Here is a 22,760-nt window from a genome sequence, read left to right on the forward strand (position 1 = left end):
GACCAGTGCTCCCTCCAGACGATCTTATAAAATGTCATTTACCCAACCGACTAATTATAGCAACAACATATACAATGATATAACTTTTGTTACTAAGAACATTTTGAATCTACAATCCGTATGAACAATCGAGCGGTCATAATTCCAAAAAGTAAGACCGACCAGTTAAAAAACTCTATATGTATGCGCACTGCAGTAGTTTGCCCGGACCCATCTAGAGGACTCGGTAGTGTGTGCCAATACAACCGAGGAGTTTAAATCAGCACTCCTCAGCAAGCGCGACTTATTTTATGCGCATACCAAGCCGTCACACAATAGCCGAAAGTAATCTGTGACGTACCCGTCCATATTCAAAAGTCAGTGGGAAATAAAGTACAGATACAGAAATAAGAACAGTATGGTAATGCCATGAGACAACTCTTCACAAACGACCAAATGACACAGAAATTAACAACTCATGTCATAGTACGGCCTTCAACTATTAGCAACGCCCATACTGCACATGCAGCTACAAAATGCCTCGAAATGACAAATTTAAAATAATTCAAACTTGACGAGAAAACTAACGGCCTAATCAATGTTTATAAAAGGAACTAAATCAAATATGTTACACAACAACAAACGACAACCACTGAATTACAGGCTCCGGACTTGGGTCAGACATGTACATACAGAATCTGGCAGTGTTAAATATGCTAACGGGTTCCAACCGCCTAACCTGGTACATGTATATAACAGTTTATCTCACTATGAAAAAAATAAACTACTAATTTGAATTTAAGCCTGTAAAAATCAATAAAAAAAAGAAAACAAACACAAATATCAATAGCAGACAACCTGAAATTGAATTACAAATAAAAATGAAAATAAGTCTTTATTGGCACAATGATATATCTGATACAGACAGACAGACAGACAGAATATTTTATTATAGTGTCACATACCAATACAGAACAATATCATACATCATAATATAAATATAAAAATACAAATAAAATTTTTAATCGAAGTAAAAATATCGGTATCCAGCCATAAATGACTTATGAGACACTTTTGCTTTAAAACTTATTCTAACATTCATTACAAATGAATAAATAAAACTTTTAAATTACATTAAAAAAAATAATAATAATACTGTTATACACAATATTAGCTGCGATTAAACATAAAATATAAAGATTTTGCTAAAAAGGGTTGTATACAATCATGTGACATCAGAGAATTTTTTTTATCGTCATGATTAAAATCGTAAAAATTTGGATTAATTGCACTTGCTTTCAAAAAGACCATATCGCAGATCTGAATAAAATTCAAAATGCATTAAAAATGTTTTTTGTCTTCTACACAATCAACTGTACAATATTTACATTTTCTGTCATTAAGAAGAGTTTTTGGATTGGTGTAACGACCTGTCTCTATAGCTAAAGGTAGAGACCCACTTCTAAAATTAGATAAAATACGTCTATGTTGTCTATCATTTACATTTATAATGCATGTAATATTATTATTAATTGGCCGAGTTTGTATAATATGTCTAGTTTGTAATGTGCCGAGTTTGCACTGTGCCGAGTTTGTAATGTGCCGATGACTTGCTTTGAATATCCGGCATGACATGCGCAATGTAAAGGAAGTACCACATGGAAATTGTAAACAAATTGTGAACAAATTAAAAAAGCAACAAAATGGAAAAAATCCCAGAAAAGGTAATTTTTGGTGGGGTTTATCGAAATGTATAAACAGTGAACTTCCGAGGATTCAAATGGGAAGATCTGTCAGTATGGAGATTTATTTTAAGGGGAACATGCTTTAATTTTGTATGTTTACAAAATTACGCTGCTCCTGCTCCACATGTGCACCACCCAGTATGGTTGCTTGTTGTATTACAAAACTGGAAATAAGTCTAACCTGTTAAGTACAGATTTGTACTTATGACATTAGAAACACATCTGTTATCATCTATGAAAGGGATATTTCTTAACCAGTCAACCAACTTGTCATGGCATCTATAAAACTTATGAAGGGTTGACTTCACCAGTTAAAACTATTGGTTTAATACAATGTAGCTTCCTTTTGAGCAGCAACCCTTTATCAAGGAAATTCTGATAGGAAGTACAAGCCCTGGAAAATTAAATCAACTGGGAGATACATCATGTACATTGTACAACAAATAAATATATACATGAATTTACATGTACTCTAGATCTGTATGCATTGGTTGCTGGAATGTTGCTACATAGAAATAAAAAGTTTGCAATTGAAAAGCTGAAATCACTGGCTGAAATCATTTCATTTGTTGTAAAAAAAAATTCAACTGATCCTCATTCACAAATTCAAGATATGAGGCAGACTTAACTGTATCTGTTGTATCCTACATGTCAAGTTCTAAGGGATAGGTTCTTCAACATACATTGTAGTCACCAAATTTTGAATTATTTAGTGAGAGAACATCATCTATAGTAAATTCAATATAGCGGAAAGTAAAATTAAAGGATACTGCTAACTTCTTTTCTTTCTCCCTTTAAAAAAGTTTCTGTATGAAGTCAGCCTCATATCATCATATCATCATATCAGTGTTCCAGCTACATGTAGGATTTCAAAAGGGCAGGGTGCCAATCCTGAAAAAGGGCATTTAACGCGTGATATGATAATATGAAAAGGGCATGTTTTCATAAAAGATAGTAAGGCAGCAACCATTTGATTTTCTGGGGGGGCTATGGTTTGTTTCCTGTACAAACTTTTTTTTTCGCCTTCGGCGAAGAACAATCTGTTTTTTAGCGACAAACCGAAACATTTTTTTCTTTCAATTTTAGCATTACATATAGTGGCAGCTGAGGGTGAAACAAACATTTTTTTTTCTCAGGGTCCAAAACAAATTATTTTTTTCACCAAAACTGGAAACAAACAAGTTTTTAGATCACTGCTTGGCACAGTTGAGCTTTATATGCAGTATGTTTTGAAAGGTGACCTGTTTCATTCTGTTTCTATTGTCTGGCACATTTTACCAGTTTCACCTTTCTACCCCTGCTGTGCTTAATGGCAATACAGCACAAAACAGCTGTGCTGAGTAAATGCGCAATGTTAGGATATATATATAGCAACAGTGAAAAATTGTATCAAAAATAAAGAATACAGAAAAAGATGACCAAGGCAACCAACCAACACTGCTACTAAGACCCTATTTAACTTTTCCCACAACTAAAAATACCTGAACATATATATTCTTAAGCAAGAAGTATGTAGGCATATTTTAGAATTTAAGTGAATGGGTTACTTAATGCTAGGAAAAAATCAGATTGAGTTATCTTTCTTTATTCAGGTGTGCTCCTTCTTTTTAAACAGTACATAAATATGATGTAAATAGGATCACAATATGGCAGCCGGTTTTGTTATTTTCGTATCAAAAATGAGGGCAGTCAATGGCAAATACGTCTGAATTTTCTGTTTATTTCAAGGAAAACAAGTAAAACAATGTCTTCAACGAGTTTATTATGGTTTTCAAGTTTCTGTCATTACGTTTCCTCCATGAAACTACGGTAAACATTGCAAATTGTGCCCAAGTTGTTTTATGCACATTTCTTCAAAGATAATTGCCGACTGACCGATTCTATTTGAATGAATTAATGTTGATGATCATTAATGACCCATCCGATAAACAGATTACAATGTACCTATAACAACAGATTATGACACCAGTTGTAACCGTTGATTAGCTTGGGGTCGTAAACAAAGTCATAAACTTTTCCCCAGGTAAAACTTAGTAATTAGCGTATCATATCAATACGAACAAATTAATATACAATCGATCTTCAAAAAAGGCAGGGCGCCCTTGAAACAATAAAAAGGGTACAGGGCGGCACTCGGGAAAGGGCGGGTACAGCGCCCTCTGAAAACGTCCTAGCTGGAACACTGTGATTGAAGGAACATTTACACGCCAGCAAGAAGAGGGGAACTGTTTGCTATAATTGGAATGTCGATAGTTTGTTTAATTTTAAAAACAAGTCCTCAAAACTTAACAAATATGTTGTCAATCAAGAAATCATGCATCTTGTTACTGTCAGTTTCAGAAAATTTTCTTGTTTGAATCAGATTGGTTTTTTTACAAAGCAGGATTTATCCCTCCCTAAGACAAGATACTTGTATCTACTTCGACAATTCTTTTTGCATCATGTTTATGAAACAAACAATAACAACTCTTTCAACTTATCTTTAAGTTAGGAATGGGGAATATTTGTGTAGAGTGAAGAAAATTTAAATGGTAATGTTTTGATACTATTGCAAGATGAATGAGTCTTAGATTGTATGTCTTCACAGTTTTTTATGATCCACATCTGTTTCATGCCACCTATAGACAGCTTAACAATAACTTTGAAGCCTGGCTTTGATTGCTGATAAAATTCTTCTGCATTTAGGTCAAAGTGTCCATACTGAATCATAAGTGGTACAGTTTTGTATTTAGACTTTTGATTTGGGGCATGGTCAGGCAAGGTCAGCCCTCAAGCTATTATCATGATTATAACTTATTTGCTCAGAATTTATTTTTGGAGATTTTTAATTGTTAATATTGGAGAATTAAAATGATTAACAATAATTTCTATAACATCATACACCAATGTACACAAAAGTTACATTGTAGTATAGAGTATTCATATATATGTCAGTGGTCTCGTTAGCCCTAAATAGAAGGGCGCCGCGCCCTGTGTGCCCTCAGCCGCGCCCTTCTGCCCTGACGCCGTTTTCCGAAAAACCCTTGTGCCGTTTTGGTAAAATTGCCTTTTGTTTCATCGATTTCTTATCAGAAGTTAAATTACATTTATGACACCTGGTGATTGCCCCCAGGTAACGAGGTTAATCATGTCATTACAATCAATTATTGTGGATAAGACTTCAAAGGTGTTAATTACTAGGTAATTTAATTAAGACAATGTACCTGTTTGTCATAAATATGATGAATGTGTCGGCATTTTATTTTCGATCTCCAAGTCACAATGGAAGAGTGTATGCATGAAGACTTTCATGAATTTAGAATTGAATTGAAGTAATCAAAATAAAACTATGCCTTTACAGAAACATCGTCCATCTCAACTTGTGAGCGACAAGCAGACGTAACCATGCTGGAAATTAATTGTGGAGTTACTTCCCCTGAAAAAGCTTATTACAAAATTGTGCTCCTAAAATATTATCTAGCGCTAAAAAAAGGAAAAAATAACCAAATGAATACAAAATTATATAAGAATGAGACCTTTAGGATATTAACTGCCATTAAACATACAAAAAAAATAAAATTGCATTTTATTTTTGATAATCATACCTTTGGCAATCCATGTTTTATACTTATTCAAGAAAGAAATATGAATTTCCATTGTGGTTGAGTGGTGTCATGCTTTTAACTTACATAAATGGAAGTGTCCAGAACAAACTCTCATCGCAATACACCCTGATGAAGCTACACTAAATAATGTATTCTTAATCACAATGAAAAAGGTTTAGGGGGCCAAGCTCTAGAAGAAAACTTTGAAATACAACTACTCTGTCATGTCCATGTATGGTAAACTATGATATTATGTTTAGTTTATATTCTTTTTTTTTGGAAGGAGAGGGGGTGGGGAGAATAGTAAGTTTATTTTGCCTCTTTTGGTTAATAGTATGAATGTGCATTGCCATGTTTTATGAACATGTAGCATGAATGACTTTTCTTATGCAAATTTTATAGAATAAATAATCAAAAAAACAACTTATGCATCTTTATTAACAATATATACAGTAAAAAAAATATGTGAACTTGTGATATACGCAGGGTCCAAGACAAAAGAAATTAGCAGTGCCTTCTCCTAACATAAAAAAAGTGCCCTGCCCTACACTGGCACCCTGCCCCTTTTGAATTCTAGCTAGAGCACTGTATGTCATTAATAAGTTTAATTACTATATCAGAGAAGAAGAAGAAGAAGAAGACCATGTATTAGTACCAAAATATCATATTCCTTTCCTCTCATCCCACTGTATATGTTCCCCTTTGTCCTCCCCCAAAAAAGAGAGAGTGTTTTTGACATCTGTTGTAAATAAAAATGTCTCCAACACCAAACCCTGTTTTTATGTTGGTAGCACATGTCTATTAGCTTTAACTTAATACTTATTAATATGACAAGGTAACTAGTAAGCTATTATATATTTTTGGAGAAATGGCACTTGTTTGTGAACTTCCTTTAAATGTACATTTCAATTTCCATAGTTGTTTATCCCACTAGAACTTATTATGTTGTAAATCACGTAAATTATCTTCAAAATGGTGTATATGTAACATGCTTTCCTTGTTGAAATAATTCCTAGTAGTCATTCCCAGATGGCAATCTGTAAATTATTTGGACTTCTCACAGCAAAATGGCAATGTTTATCTTGCAGTGGACGATTATAATTCAGACAAAAAAGACTTATCATTTCTAAGTTTGTTATGTTATATACATTAATTACAGATCAATAAAGAGAAATCAAAAAACAAAAAAACATCACGGTATTTTCAGCCACAAGACATGCAAGAGGAAGTTTATAACATTAATGACAAAACTTTGAAAAAGTTCAAGAGTGCACATTGGAGAAAGAGACAGGATGGGAAAACAAGAAAGAAAAATGATGAATGGCCAGTGAAAAGGCTTAGAAATGTAAGTTAATATAAAAGTATGGAGATGTGGTACCATTGCCAATGAGACAACTACATGTCCGAATAAAAGTTCACAAAACACAACTAAACATAAAAACTAAAAACTGAGCAACAGGAACCCAACCAAAAACTGGGGTGATCTCAGGTGCTCTGTAAGGGTACGCAGATCCTGCTCCACATGAGTTATTCATCATGTTGCTTATGTTAGTACAAACTGGTAATAAACAAATATTAGGAGATACATGTACAAGTATACTTATCACAAACACTTCATTGGATATTTGCTTAACATAGAGGATTTCTCTTACATAATGTTGAGAGTTCAAAATAAAAAAGCACAACCAAAAAAGAGATAAAAAGGTATCAAGAATATATAAAAATATATATTTACATGCATATAAGTATGTGCACTGGTATACTTAATATCTAGCTATGAATGAAACAGAGTAAATTTGTAAATAGAGCACACAAGTCTACTGAAAAAGGTAATATTAGTATAATATTGTATTGTGTCTCTTTTTCTGACTTGACATTTTTGTATTCTTTCAAGGTTGATAAATTTCCAGGAGATGCTCCTGTTTCAAAAGAAAAAATAAAGAAATACAAAAGAGGGAGTGATATGGAAGCGGTAAGAACTTAATAGTAGAGTTAAGTGATTAATATTGTGTTTTTCAAACGTTACAACAAAAGTCATGTGCTATTATTTTTACTCATGTTTTGTCAAAACTGGTTATTTTGTTTAATTTTTAAGCATGTGTTACTACCACAACACATTTGTGTACATGGTAAGCAACAGGTTAATAAATCAAAATCAGAACTGTTGACTGTTTATTATAAATAATCTATTCAGATATCGATGTAACCAGTATTTGTAAGGTAATTGAACTAAGACTATATTGTCGCTGGGATATCTTTATTTCCAGCCTGTGCTTTACCTTATCTTACAAGTTTAAGAAATAGTACTCCACCTAAAATTATGGACAAACACATACACATATAACTCTAATTCAAAATATTTCTTTAGATTTGTTCAATTGGCTTATACAATGCAATAAGCGTTACTCCTCAGTACTCACAAGTACATTAGGTTGTTATATTAACTATCATGACCGTAAATATAAGAACATGAAGAACATGATGCAGTAATTATTAAACTCTATAGAGTATATTTTGGTAATAAATCTTGTTTCAATTTTTATACTCAACTTCATATCTGTGTATCTTATGCAAAGAGAAATGTGTTAACTACCGGGTATCTTATATTTTGTAAAGGTTAGCACCAAGAAAAAAGAATGGCATTGTTACTTACATTTTCCACTTTTAAATCCAAGTTCACATATCATTATTAGTCACTACTATCATGATAAGCATCCAGAAAATGAACTCTTAAAAGAACTTTATTTGAATTGGTCTGTTATAATTTTTTGAATTGCAGACTCATGCCAGGACTAATTTTCATCAGTCAGTATTTGAACAGAAAGAAGAGAAATTACAACTGGCTGCCAAACAAGCTGCCAGATCAGAACTTCTTCTCCAGGAACATTCTGGGTAGATATTAGTACTGTATATGAATTGATTAAAAATATAGAGTAGATATATAATGAATATGATACATGTTTACAGGAAACCTCAAGCTGGTGGTGTACAGTACGATAATAAAGTTTGTTATCATAGCCACAACTATTTTTATCCTTTTCATAATTGGTATGTACAAGCATCACGTCAAAGATGACCTTTGACCTGGAAGAAAATCATTGACCTTTGACCTGGAAGAAAATCATTGACCTTTGACCTGGAAGAAAATCATATATTATCATAATGGACTTTGAAAAATATTGTTCCAGCATGTTATTAAAATTTATTTGAAAATGAAATTATGAATCGAAAAAATAGTTGTATTTCGTGTAAAAATTGTAATAAAATTAAAGAAGATCATTTATTGTCATTTTCTATATTTTCATGCATTTGGACAGGCTTGAGATGGACAGAGGGCTGTTATTTTAGATGATTTAGATATTAAATGTCTGACTTGTGATAATTTGTAAACATACTTTGATATACAAAATTGTATTTCAGATTTATTGAAGCAGAATCTGATGAAGAAACAACTTACATCTCACAACATGACATTGTTAAAGCTGTTGATATAAATAGTGCTTCCAAGGTTAGATTATAACAAGTAATACATGTCAGTCAGGGGTACTACTCATACAAGTGTATTTTATTTACTTGAACAAGTAAAAAAAAATATACACATATAAGTAAATTTGTAGGATACTTATACAAGTGATTTTTTTTTACTTGTATAGGTAAAAAAAAAATTGGCTGAGTTATGTCCCTTCGGCATTCAGATTTTTTTACTTGTGTAGGTAAAAAAATCAACCTTTCTTCTTTTCTTAAATTTTGAATATTTCTTTGCTCTAATAGAATTTTAGATTGTGTACCCTTTGCAGATGTCTTTACTAATCATTTAAGTGTAATTTCATGGACAATGAAAGTCCCATTTGTCTGTTATCTTCTAAACACTGCTCATTTACAAGCCCCAAAGGAGCAATTTTTGAAGGCCTTGCGCAAATATACAAGATCTTTGCTCAATCAGTTTCTTTGATGAATTAATGAGATGAAACATTGAACTTTAATGAAAAAATTTGAGCAAACCTGGGAAAAATCATTAAAGCCTGATTTTACACCTCAAAACTTGAGGATTTTTGTTGGATTGTAAGAAAAATTTACTTATACAAGTAAATTTTTCAGAAAATTAAGGGGAGATTATTCAAACATTATTTATTTACTTATATGTGTATATTTTTTTTCACTTCTTCAAGTAAATAAAATACACTTGTACAAGTAGTACCCCTGACTGCATGTAGCAATAGTAGTAACATTAGAAATGTTTCTGTATGTATTTTGTAATACTCATGGCTGTTTCTATTTTAAGTAAACAAATATTTTTGTACTCACAGTAAAACTGCTGTTACCTCCTTTAACTGTTTTCGTACTTCAAATTCTGTGAAGGTTTTCAAGTACTGAAAATCTATTTTTGAAAAAGTTCTGTTCTAAATACATAATAGTTAATATGACAGCAAATGTTATGACTTAAAAACTTTTATATTGCAGTATTTTGAACTCACTTTAAAAGATTTTGGACCCTATAAAATCCATTATACAAGAAATGGTCGTTTTCTTCTCATGGGAGGAGCTAAAGGTCATGTGGCAGCTATTGATTGGCAGACAAAAAAACTTCTCTGTGAAATGAATGTTATGGAAACTGTTCAAGATGTTAAGTAAGGATCTGAATTCTGATTTTTGTACAAAAAAAAATGGCATGTTCATTATAGTTCTTGTGGAGTAAATACACAATTAAAAAAGAGTCTCATAAATTCTAAGAAATTTACTGACATATATAATTATATGAAATAATAATATGCTATTCAAAAAGTGGACATTTTATTAATCTTCAAAGAGTCCAAAAATATGTTGAATCAGAATTTCCATATCACACATGTAAGAAAAACATTCATGCCTCAAACACTATCTCCTTTACCTCTCGATAAAGTGAACATAATTTCTATATTTGATAATATCAATTCACTTTCCATGCTTTATGCACTTTTATAGAATAACCATCTGGGATGTTCTTTTTATACATTAACCATCTGGAGTGTTCTTTTTACAGAGTAACCATCTTGGGTGTTCTTTTTATAGAATAACCATCTTTGGTGTTCTTTTTATAGAGGGACCATCTGGGTTGTTAATTTTATAGAGTAACCATTGTTGATGTTCTTTTTTTAGAGTAACCATCTATGGTGTTCTTTTTATAGAGTAATTATCGTGGAGTAACCATTGTGTGTGTTCTTTTTGTAGAGCAACCATCTTGGGTGTTCTTTTTATAGAGTAACCATCTGGGGTGTTCTTTTTATAAAATAACCATCTGGTGTTCTTTTGGCTTCCAAATGAAAACATAAACTACTACAGGTTATTGCAAATGTATCCTTCTATTCAGAAGATCATGACCTCACTATTCAGCAATTTATTTTTGTTTTTATATTAGCAGAAAAATTACAAGTCAACTGCTAATTATGAAACAAATTTGATATTATTTAAAAAGAAAAAATATATTTATAAACTGTTTTGTATACACATATTCATAATTTTAAATGATAGATCCTCAATGTATAACTGAAATAATTCCATTTAATTTACTAGATGGTTACATCAGGAAACAATGTTTGCTGTGGCACAGAAACAGTGGACCTATATATATGACAATCAAGGAATAGAGCTGCATTGTCTGAAGGCTTTAGATTGTGTCTTAAATCTGGAGTTTCTTCCTTACCATTTCCTTCTGGCATCCTCTGTAAGTATCTAGATAATTGTAGAGTGTTTGGAGTCTGGAATTCAGACTTTACCCCAGTGGGAAAGCCAGTGACATTGAAGAGCTCCTTCCGGTGGTCCCGGGGGAAAGGGGAGATAATCTAAAAATTTCGAGGTGGCGCTGTAACCAGCGTGTAAACAAAAACATAGCCTGTGCTTCAGACAACAAATTTATTAAAACAACTTAACATCCATCAGTGTTTGAGGTTAACTTATCATTAGAATAGATTTTGTCACACGACTGCCAAAATAGGTATTAAAATAAGTGCTGCGTTACTGAAATAAAAAAACGCGGGTAATCCCCCTGTTTGCTAGGAACTGACACAAATGCATCCTAAAGCTTTTCATTGGTCGAGATATAAATAAATGTGACCCAGAAACATATGGGCACATGACTATGTATAGGATTCCCCGTCACTCTGTCTCTTGTTTACATAATAAATACTTCAACCGGAGGTCGAAATTCAACATTTTTCAAACTTTTTTGGAGTTATTCCGTCGCAAAATAAAGCAAAATTATGTCATATTTCACAGCTTTTAACCACGAAATTGATTGAGACAATGAAGGATGATGATGTTACCAGGATTTTATATATTTTACTTAAAAATGATGATGGGTTGAAGGCTTTACACCGTCATTTGTTGATGTTTTGCATGTTGCCCAAACTCCTCGTATTACGTTTTCTGTAGTTATTTAACTATGCTGCAGTGTGTAACAGATGTATGTAGTACATTGAAACTGGTTTAATGTATGAACGAATTTTCCCATACAAATGACTTCAGTTGTCTGGAAGTACCCCCCCCCCCCCCCCCCCTTTTTCCCCCAACTTTTCAAAAAGTTCAGTAAGGGGTAAGTCAAAAGTTATTGTCTGGACAAAAAGCCTACGCAAGGAATTGTATATTTAAATATGCAATTCCTTGGCCTACGCAAGTGCAAAGTTTAAGCACTCAGTTAATCTTTGTTTTAAGCTACTATTTAAGGATAATGGTTACAGTCATTCTTTGACTTTGTAAATATTATGGCAAATATTAATCTGAAATCATGATCAGCTTGTCAATTTTTAAAAGTACTAATAAACAAATTTTAATCTGATGCATCAATAATATTCACTTGATTTTTAGTCTTCGTTCTTGTTGTTTATATAAAAAATACTAAGCAAGCTGGAAGTTGACACTCACACAAAGTGAAATGTTTATTAATGTCTGTCCTGTCCTTATCATGCATATCAAGCAAACTAACCATTCATGTTTGAGTGTGTCTGGGCCCTGTGGCATGTTTAACTCTTTGAACACTTGAGATTAACATTCAATAGGAATGCCCAATGCCTAGTACATCCAATTCTTAATACATGTTAGAGATATATGACCATTTAAAGCATTAACAAAATGTCTAAGGTCTACTTTGAAAGTGGCATATGAATGTCTCACTCTGATTTTGGTGATCCTGTTTTCTTGCATTGATATTAATGCTTGACCTACATTTTTATTTTACACCAATCTACAAGAAAACAAAGCTTGGACACAGGATCTATAGTTTAATCAGAATCATACCATTCCTATATCTGTGTGCTGATTTTTCTGCAATATGATTATTTTTCACACATTTTACTCCTTTCTAAAAGCACACAATTGCAATAATTTGCGAAATCATGTGATTACATATAGGAAAAGGGCACCAGGACATCTCATTCCTAATACTACACAAGGAGCAGGATCTACTTAGGGACGGCATCAAAAGTTCAATGAAGGATAAAAAACTTAATTCACATGGTTTTTTCACTACCCCCCCCCCCTACCCCCCTCTTAACTTAATTTGGGAAAAATTTATTGACCCATATGGATATATGTAAAAAATCAATTTCGGATAACCAATCAATGTCGGATAACCAAATCTTACAGCAGTTCAACATCCCCCCCCAACCTAACTATTTGAATTAAGTTTTTCATCTTACATTGATCTTTTGATGTCGTCCCTTACTCTTCCGGAACACCTGATATCAATTGTATGTTGTGGGTTCTAGTTGCTCAGTTTTCTTTTTTCTAATTTGAATATTAGTTTAGACTTTTCATCAAAAATGTATGAAAAAAGAGAGACTACTTAAAATGATTTATTTAGGTGCAGGGGATACCACACTTCACAAAAACAGTGAAAAGTCAAGTCATGATAGGCCATTTGAGAGACCTCAATGATGCATGTACCTCACTATGTCTAGGAGAAGTGAACGATTCTGTTTCAGTCCTTCACACCTAATAAATCATCAAGTTGACTTTTTATATCTGAAAATTTTATGTCTCAAATTCTACATTACATACATGTAAATATTGCCTGATATCATTGACGGATCCAGAACTTTTTCTAGGGGGCTGCTGACTGACTTAAGAGGGGCCCGCTCCAGTGATTCTCTATTTAATCAACCACTAAAGCCCTATGAATATGCTAGCTTTGCATCTATGATTCTCAGGGTTTTTATGTATTGCAACAGCATTATTGTCTCATGTACATTTACTCCAGGTTGTCAATATAAAATGGTTGAGTGTTTCACATTGTATATTTAAAAATATAAAAATGTTTAGAAATAAACGTTTATTAAATGATAAATAAATACAGTCATAAATATAGTGTTATTAAAATGAAACATATGTAAAAATTATTTTTAATAATTTAAGAGTTAAAGTAAAATCAAGTCAAATAGTCCTCTGTCCCATACATGTAAATCCTCAAAATAGAAATCTTGCTCTTCTTCTTCCTATTGGTATCTGAAAATATATAATTTTTGCAGATGATATTATCAAATGAAAATAATTTCGAACTTTTCTACAGTTGTTATATGAAATTATAATATATTTTAATTGTCTACTAATTTCTATGTGGTCCAAGATTGAGAACTTCAGAAGGTTCACATTTAAATTGGAAATTCAATGTTTTTTATTTGAATTTCACTAATGCTAATGGAAAACTAAACAGACGTGAATAATTGCCAATGAGACAACTATCTCAAAATACTCATTTGGAGTGGATATATAGGCATTTTTTTGGCTACATGAAAGCCTTTAAACATGAGAATATCCCATAATGTATAAACTATGATTGTTTTCAGATAATCTGTTATTTAAAAGGTTACTTTTCATTAAATCATTCATATCTTTAATTCTTCATACCAGTAATTGATATTAAATGTATCCACCACCAATAAAATCGGGTCACAACACCTAGCCAATACTGAATGTGGCAATAAAATTCAACAATAAATCACATAATTTGTTGGGTTTTTTTTTGCATGGAAGGAGGGGCAGAATTTATACTGTCCTACTGGTTAATATTTCATATACCTGAAATTTTTAAAAGATATTTTACATAGATATACTAGGAAGATGTGGTGTGAGTGCCAATGAGACAACTCTCCATCCAAATAACAATTCATGAAAGTAAACCATTATAGGTCAATGTACAGCCTTCCACATGGAGCCTTGGCTCACATCGAACAACAAGCTAAAAAGGGCCCTAAAATTACTACACGTAGTGTAAAACCATTCAAATGGGAAATGCCTATACACACTATTCAGCAAAAATAATTGTGCTGCTGTTCAGATAAACTAGCGTCGGAATGGGGTGTTCTCCATTTCTTTATCATTTATTCTTTACGTTCATTTGTCTCTATTTTTTTTTGAATACTTTTTGTCCATCATTTCTCTTTTCTCAATATATAAATTAGCACATCAATAGTTCAAATAATTATGACCTCTGGCTAGGATATTTTATCATTTTTTTCTGGGATGAGTAGGACAATGTAGGAAGGCATCCCAGATAAAAAAAATAAAATAGCCTTGTCAGACGTCATAATTATTTGGATTAGCAAGTCATTTGCTCTATTCCTTATTACATAGTCAATTTTTCTCTATTCTTTGTTCCTTTAGTCATAGTTCTTCAATTCTTTATACTTTAGCCATAGTTGCCAGTGGCAGATCCAGGGATAGGGTTCCGGGATTGGAATCCCCCTTTTTATGGACAATCAATATGCATTTGAATGGAGACATTTAGTTGGAACCCCCTTTATCCTGGGTAGGGAACCCCCTTTACAAAATGGCTGTATCTACCCCTAGTTCCTTATTTTGTAAACCCTCACCCTGTACAATCTGTAAGAAATGATGGATAGAGGTTTAGGATAAAATTGAACTATAAGTTTATGTAGTTGTTATATTTTTCCTATGATTTTATTTTGTTTGTTTTTGTCACACACTTTTTAGGTTCAAAAATATTAATATAAAACCATTTAATTAACCTTTTTACTATTCGAGACAACCAAACAAATCAGTGCAAATGCTTTACACAAACGTAATAATTTAATTAAAATGTAAATGCTAACATTGACATGCCACTTTAAAATTCAAGTTTTAGTCAAAATTGAAGTCTCGGGCTGAGAAAGAGGCGTTATTTCGTGTGGTCTGTGGGAATTTAATGGATTTCAGCATGGTAAATAGGCAAACATATAGCCATAACCCGATCTGATCAATAAATTATGTTATGGATAATGTTTATATCTTTCTACTAACCATTAAAAGTAATAATACTAGGATTTTGTGAACTCAGAAACCTTGATTTGTTGAAAAATGGTGTCGATTTATGTGCTTCCTTTTCGCAGCCTCAGTTACATTTTGACACGGAGTGATGGGTATTTATGCAAATATTTAGGGACTCATTATAAGCACAATTTTTGGTTATTTTATATTTGAATAGCCAATAGGATGCAAATGTGTCAGTTATTTTCAGAAGGGGAAAACACCCGCCATATTTTTATCTTCCCAAATAACGTCACTTGCCATATTCAGATGTTCGTTTCTTGTAAAATAAAATCTTCTAAGAAGAAAAAATAGTATGGTCACCTGTAAAACTTACCTATATAACTAATTGATGATGAAATGACACAAGTTTAATTGTCTTTAATAATAAATTTCTCGAAAAATCACACGTACACGATGCAAACAAATTACCGAGATGGCACGATACTGTCGCCCTCTATGTAAAAATCGCGATTGTTGCCCTTGATTGTGTGGCCGTTACGTCATATGGAAGGAGGCGCAGAATCGATCCGTGGCTTTCCCACTGCCCTGCATTTTTTTCATTATTTGTTGCGTAAGTCCTTGTCAAAACAATCATTGATAATTAATAATACACAACTCAGAATCATCATATAACTTTAATTTTACCTAAACTGTCAAATTACAGATCTGTTTCTTTTATACAAAATACAAACTCATTTTCTCCATTGAAGAGACATCACATGAATAAATTACATAAATTATAGACTATTAAAGGAGTTATGAATATAATGAACAGATCTTTAAATTACATAATAATAAGTATGGAGCATATTTAACATAACAATGAACATAAATCGTTGTTCATGACCATTTCTCTTTTGTAAATTTAATCCTCATCATCATACTTGCATAGGTAACTGACATTATTTCTGTGTAATATTTTTGATAAGCAATTCTGAGAAGAAATATGGTTTAGATACTTTGAACAGAAATTTTAATAGATTTGTGACAAATACAATTATACAGCTTACAATTAATTAGCAATCTTTTCTCCTCTCAGAACAGGAAAGGTTATTTATCATGGTTAGATGTTTCAATAGGACAGAAGGTAGCAGGACACAGCACAGGAATGGGACGTTTAGATATTATGTGTCAGAATCCTTACAATGCAACCATTTGTCTTGGACATAGTGGAGGTAAGACACTAGTTATTCAAAATATGTTATATAAAAATAGTTCTTGTGTATATTTTTTTGGACTTGTTTGTTTTAGTACCATAGAAAGTGCCTTTTAGAGATATATCTTCTTGATACTTTTCTGATCATTGTAAAATAAACTGAATATTTTTTATGTCGTTTATACTCAAATAACTGGAGAGAAATTGTATGTCTAATGTTTAACTAGAATTTGTTTGTTTATTTTTTATGCATTTATTTCAGGAACTGTTACCATGTGGTCTCCAAATGTCAAAGAACCTTTAATTAAGATGTTATGTCATGGCGGTGGTGTACGGTCTGTCACAGTTGATAAGAAGGGCAGGTAAGAGTTTATAACTAGTGGGTCAGGTAGCAGTAAAAGCTAAAAGCTTGAAAAACCCCGTGGCCACAACTTAGTATCCAAAATATTCTGTAACCAAAAGTTGCAAAAGCGCCTAAAAGATGATATTGAATCCTTACACATTAAATGGTTTGATAATGGGTGGTGGCCAAATTGAATTTATGCTAAAATTTGTTTAGAATTATTGAAAAAAAATTACCAAAAACACAAATAATACATTTATGATTCGTCAATACTTCATCATTTTTAATGTGATGTGCCAAAATGAATTTATTTTGTATTAAAAGTATTATCTATTCCTAATGTGAAATTTGTAATTTTTTGGCCTGACTAAAAAAACATAAAAATCATTAGGGGCAAATTTTAACCCTTCTTGAACTAACTCCATTGTTTTAGTCATTTTGAATCTTAAATGGTCATGCAATCATTCAGATAGGGAACATTTAATCTACAAGGACAGCAGAGTTTAACTTTTTTGTTAACATAGTGCTAATTAAAAGAAGTTTGATGGGTACATTTAATGAATGGCTATCATCTATTTTGAATTTATTGAACCATAAAACTAATTTTTGACTCTTCACATTGAATAATCCGGCAAAGCGGATTATGTCAAATGTGAATAGTCAAAAATTAGTTTTATGGTTCAATAAAATCAAAATAAATCATTGTCATTCATTATAAATAAATTTCTATCAGAAATAAGGCTCAAAGAACGTTTATATTGTTTATATTAACAATAACAACGTAAACACATGTTGGCGTATGAATACACAACGTCAGACTGGGCGTGTCGCCGATGATCAAAATTGACAACATTGAAAAAAAAAAAAATTTTAACCAATCAGAAGACAGTAAAAACACCAAATTTATTTATATGAATATGTACTGTTTTATTTTAGATATATGTGTACATCAGGAATAGATAGAACAATGAAAATATGGGATCTACGGACATACAAGATGTTACAGTCATATAAAATAGGAATGGGAGCTTCACATTTAGCATTCAGTCAAAAAAATACACTGGCTGTATCTAAAGGAAATATTGTAGAGGTATGATAGAATTTCAGATAATTTGTAATTTAGATAATTATGATAAACAATATCAACTTTTCATTGATTGATCAGAAAGATAAACATACTGAGAAATCCCTTGTAACATACACAGGTTGTTCTAAAATTAATAGAAGTAACATTTGGAAATTGCATATTTTCCTTAAAATTTTGTGAGAATAATAAGTAAAATGTAAATTTCATATTTATATTTGAGTTGGAAAATAGTGCCCCATAAGTACATATAGTTAAACTAATTAGATTGTCTATAGTTATGCATAGTAAGCATGTAGAACAAATATATGTAGAAAAAATTCTTTTTAATGATGAGCAATAACTTTAATCGTTATTAGAATCATCTGAAGATGCCAAGGGAAGTAATCAAAAGTTGAAAAATGGGAGGAAAATAGAAATTGTTACCTAAAGTACCTAATTAAATGGGGCATTCTAAACTAAGGGTGAAACCAGAAACAACAAATTTAAGAACAAAGGTATTTTGAGATTCAAAGAAATTCAAAACTGTAAACCAAAGATAAACTAAGGGACAATCAGATACAATAACAACGCAAATAGATAAGAACGACCTTGGCTAAATGAAGAATCATTAGCCAGTACTACATGTACCTAACAAGCAAAATACAAGGGTCAACTAGGATGATTGATCAGGATAAGCAATTAAAGAAATCTCTCTGGAAAAGCAATGGGAACTATTAAAAATATCCATATGTGAAACATTCTGTAAAAATTATATCATAATGAAAATAAATACAATATTCTGTAATATATCAACTATATCATAATGAAAATAAATACAATATTCTGTAATATATCAACTATATCATAATGAAAATAAATACAATATTCTGTAATATATCAGCCATATCATATTAACAATAAATATAATATTTTGTATTCTATTTAGATTTATAAAGATTGTTGTCAGGAAACCATTACCTCTCCTTACCTGACACAGAAACTTCCTTCCTCAGTGTTTGGTCTACAGTTTTGTCCATTTGAAGATGTATTGGGTGTTGGCCACAGCAATGGATTCTCTAGTCTAATTATACCAGGTATGACAATTCACATATAAAACACATTGAAACATGTATTGGGTGTTGGCCACAGCAATGGATTCTCTAGTCTAATTATACCAGGTATGACAATTCACATATAAAACACATTGAAACATGTATTGGGTGTTGGCCACAGCAATGGATTCTCTAGTCTAATTATACCAGGTATGACAATTCACATATAAAACACATTGAAACATGTATTGGGTGTTGGCCACAGCAATGGATTCTCTAGTCTAATTATACCAGGTATGACAATTCACATATAAAACACATTGAAACATGTATTGTGTGTTGGCCACAGCAATGGATTCTCTAGTCTAATTATACCAGGTATGACAATTCACATATAAAACACATTGAAACATGTATTGGGTGTTGGCCACAGCAATGGATTCTCTAGTCTGATTATACCAGGTATGACAATTCACATATAAAACACATTGAAACATGTATTGGGTGTTGGCCACAGCAATGGATTCTCTAGTCTAATTATACCAGGTATGACAATTTACTTATAAAACACATTGAAACATGTATTGGGTGTTGGCCACAGCAATGGATTCTCTAGTCTAATTATACCAGGTATGACAATTTACATATAAAATACATTGAAATATGAAGTGAAAAACCAAATTACTTTAAATACTGAAAATTCAGAAATTATTTGGCGCATTTATTATTACAATATTTGAACAATGTAAGAAAATGCTAGATTAATATTGCGATTTTAGTAAGAAATGCATAAAGATATATTTATCAGAAATCTGAATGTTAGTTCTAATTATTGTGATTCTCACCCAGTTGCATTTTTCACATTTATTAAAACCTTGAAATACAGACTTTCTAATGACAAGCCATATATTTTGTGACCTGGTTATCTTAGTTGTTGACCCATTTTCTAACTAAGTTGTTCTAATATATCCTGCATAATTTGTGTAGACTTGGATGCTTTAGAGCTATACATATGATATAGTTACTTGTTTATTGTAAAAACCCATACAACTATTGCTAGAGATGTTTGGTGGTGTTTGAAAGCTGTCATGGTTGTATACCCAAATCTCCATTTATTCATACCTATTTTTTAAAGGGTGATATTCAAATATTGTTGAATATATCTAATGATAGAATGTGCTTCTTTCAATGGTCCTTCATTTAAACTTTTGAATATTAGTCTGATATGTTATTATTTATTGATAGGTTCTGGAGAGCCAAACTTTGATGCTATGGAATCCAACCCATATCAGACAAAGAAACAAAGGAGACAAGCAGAAGTCAAAATGTTACTGGATAAGGTAAATAAAATGCAACCAGTAAAAATGAATATATGGGTTTTAGTTAAAATAACCTACATTTTTTGTCATAGATAAAACACTATTTACATCACAAACAAGACTTTCTATGGTCATTGACAAGCCAAAGTTCAAACAGTCAACACTTTTTAATGAGCAAATAGCCTTGTTTGAGTATAAAAAATTATAGATAAAATAAGAAAACAAGAAAATATTCACCATACCCAGTAAAAAAGGTGAATAAATTATCATTGGGTAGAGCAAATATAGTTAACCTCACTAACTTGGTATCTGTAAATAACACAAATACAGAGAGTAAGTTAAATATTACTTACAGCAATTATGAAATATTTCAAGACACATGTAAGCACTAAAAGCTGCACTATAAGTGTGCATTGGTAAAAATGACAAAATGTCGGTAAAATTTGTTGAAATTAACACAAGATATAATTAACAACATTTAAATAGATAATTATATGCCACAACATAAAGTTTACCTGAATTCATTTTACATATGTTTTGACTTATTAACAGAAACAAGTTTCTATTAATATTTTTGTGTAGGTACCATATGAGATGATTCATTTAGACACTGGTAAGATAGGCCAGGTTGACCAGAAGACAATGGAGGATAAGATTGAAGAGTCAAATAAAATACTTGTAAGTAAACCCTTTTGTAATGAAATTTATTGTTATAATGCATCTTGATTTAGTAATGCCTCCCACCAAAAGAAGGTTACAAAAACCTATACCAAATGCTTTATTTACTTTGTCTGATTTCAGTTATCAGGTAACATACTATCATCTGACTTGATGTAATCTTTTGGATTGTAGTTTTCACCGATGAAAAGCAGATCATGTTGACCTATTTTATACACTTTGTTGGTTTGAATTATTTTTACTTTGAAGTTCATATCTCTGGTACTTTTAAGCCTTACAGTGATATATAACTTGGTTTTATGATACATCTTTCTTTTTCTCAGTAACTATCCATTACAGTTTATCTGAATTTAATCATTGGAACTTTTCTTAAATATTGTCTTTCAAACACATATGGTCTTTACTGCATTTGTACTATTTATTTAAAGGTTTATATTTTTCAGTAGATTTTAAATGAGATTATTTGTTTTTTTCTTGCATGGAATATTTTATATAAAACCAAATGTAACAGGTTTTAAGGCATAACTTTTTTTTTCTCTATATGAAACTTAATATTTTGTATTTGTAAGGTACAGTTCTTCAAATAGTATTGATCAAGGGTAAAGAAGGACAATAAGAAAAAATCTTAGATGAGTAATAAATCTAGAAAACTGGGATTCTTTGTTATTGTGGGATAATAATTTTTGTGGATTTCATAGGTATTGGTGAACATTGAAACCTATATAGATATGATTGATTGTATGCAAAGTTTTCAAAAACTATGAATTCCAATATTCCTCATACATGAATTTTTTTCCAGAATCCATGAAAATTAGTACTGATTGTGAAACAAATGAATCCACAGTAGAAGTAAAGGCAAATACAAATACACATTTGTAACTCTGACTTCTTATAAAAAATTTACAGCCATTTGGTACATATATTTACAAGTGAATATGAAGACATACTTTATCAGGAAAAACTTTACAATTGAAAATCTAATTTATTATCTGATCACATAAACAAAACATGCAAGTAGATTTTTTGTAAAGTATGACTGTAACAGAAATAAAAAAAAAACTAAATAAAAATGTTTTATAAATATCTTACAGTTCTTAAAGCCAAAGAAAATAGAATATGAGCCCTCATATAAAATGAAAGGAAGAAGTAAAGGACTGAAGAAAGAACAGAGAAAGAAAGGAGTAATAGAAGAGCGTAAAAGGGACGACATTAAAGAAATAATGGACTTAAAACAGAAAGAAAGAGAAAAGAATAAAACCTCTGTATCATCTAATAATGTTTTAGACAGATTTAAAAAGAAAGAATAATGTTTAATATTGTATTTTTGTTTTTACTACTCCACTTTTCTATCCGTATCAAATGTCTTCTGGCAAAGTCATCTAGAACAGGCCAGATAGCTGTAATAATGGATTTCAAATGGCTTCACTCAACAGATTTGCACAAAGCACACAAAAAGATATAATTAGCCACACAATACCGATCTTTAAGTAAACATAGTTGAGTACTACTGAAAGCTTAGTTCTAAGTCCATTTCAAGTAAAAAAAAACTTACCATGTTAT

General features: G+C 31.5%; 1 protein-coding gene across 1 annotated transcript; it reads left to right on the forward strand.

Annotated features, from left to right (window-relative positions):
* The first annotated feature begins 1,576 nt into the window (after positions 1 to 1,576).
* Positions 1,577 to 22,519, forward strand: LOC134706746 (WD repeat-containing protein 46-like). Its single transcript, XM_063565960.1, has 14 exons — positions 1,577 to 1,703; positions 6,468 to 6,653; positions 7,203 to 7,280; positions 8,088 to 8,200; positions 8,729 to 8,816; positions 9,770 to 9,936; positions 10,859 to 11,009; positions 16,626 to 16,761; positions 17,005 to 17,104; positions 18,022 to 18,175; positions 19,098 to 19,245; positions 20,449 to 20,543; positions 21,105 to 21,200; positions 22,292 to 22,519. The coding sequence occupies exons 1-14, from the start codon at positions 1,683 to 1,685 to the stop codon at positions 22,505 to 22,507; spliced, it is 1,749 nt and encodes a 582-aa protein (XP_063422030.1). The 5' UTR covers positions 1,577 to 1,682; the 3' UTR covers positions 22,508 to 22,519.
* Positions 22,520 to 22,760: the final 241 nt, after the last annotated feature.

The sequence above is a fragment of the Mytilus trossulus genome, chromosome 2, assembly GCF_036588685.1.
Source record: "Mytilus trossulus isolate FHL-02 chromosome 2, PNRI_Mtr1.1.1.hap1, whole genome shotgun sequence".
Taxonomy (NCBI): domain Eukaryota; kingdom Metazoa; phylum Mollusca; class Bivalvia; order Mytilida; family Mytilidae; genus Mytilus; species Mytilus trossulus.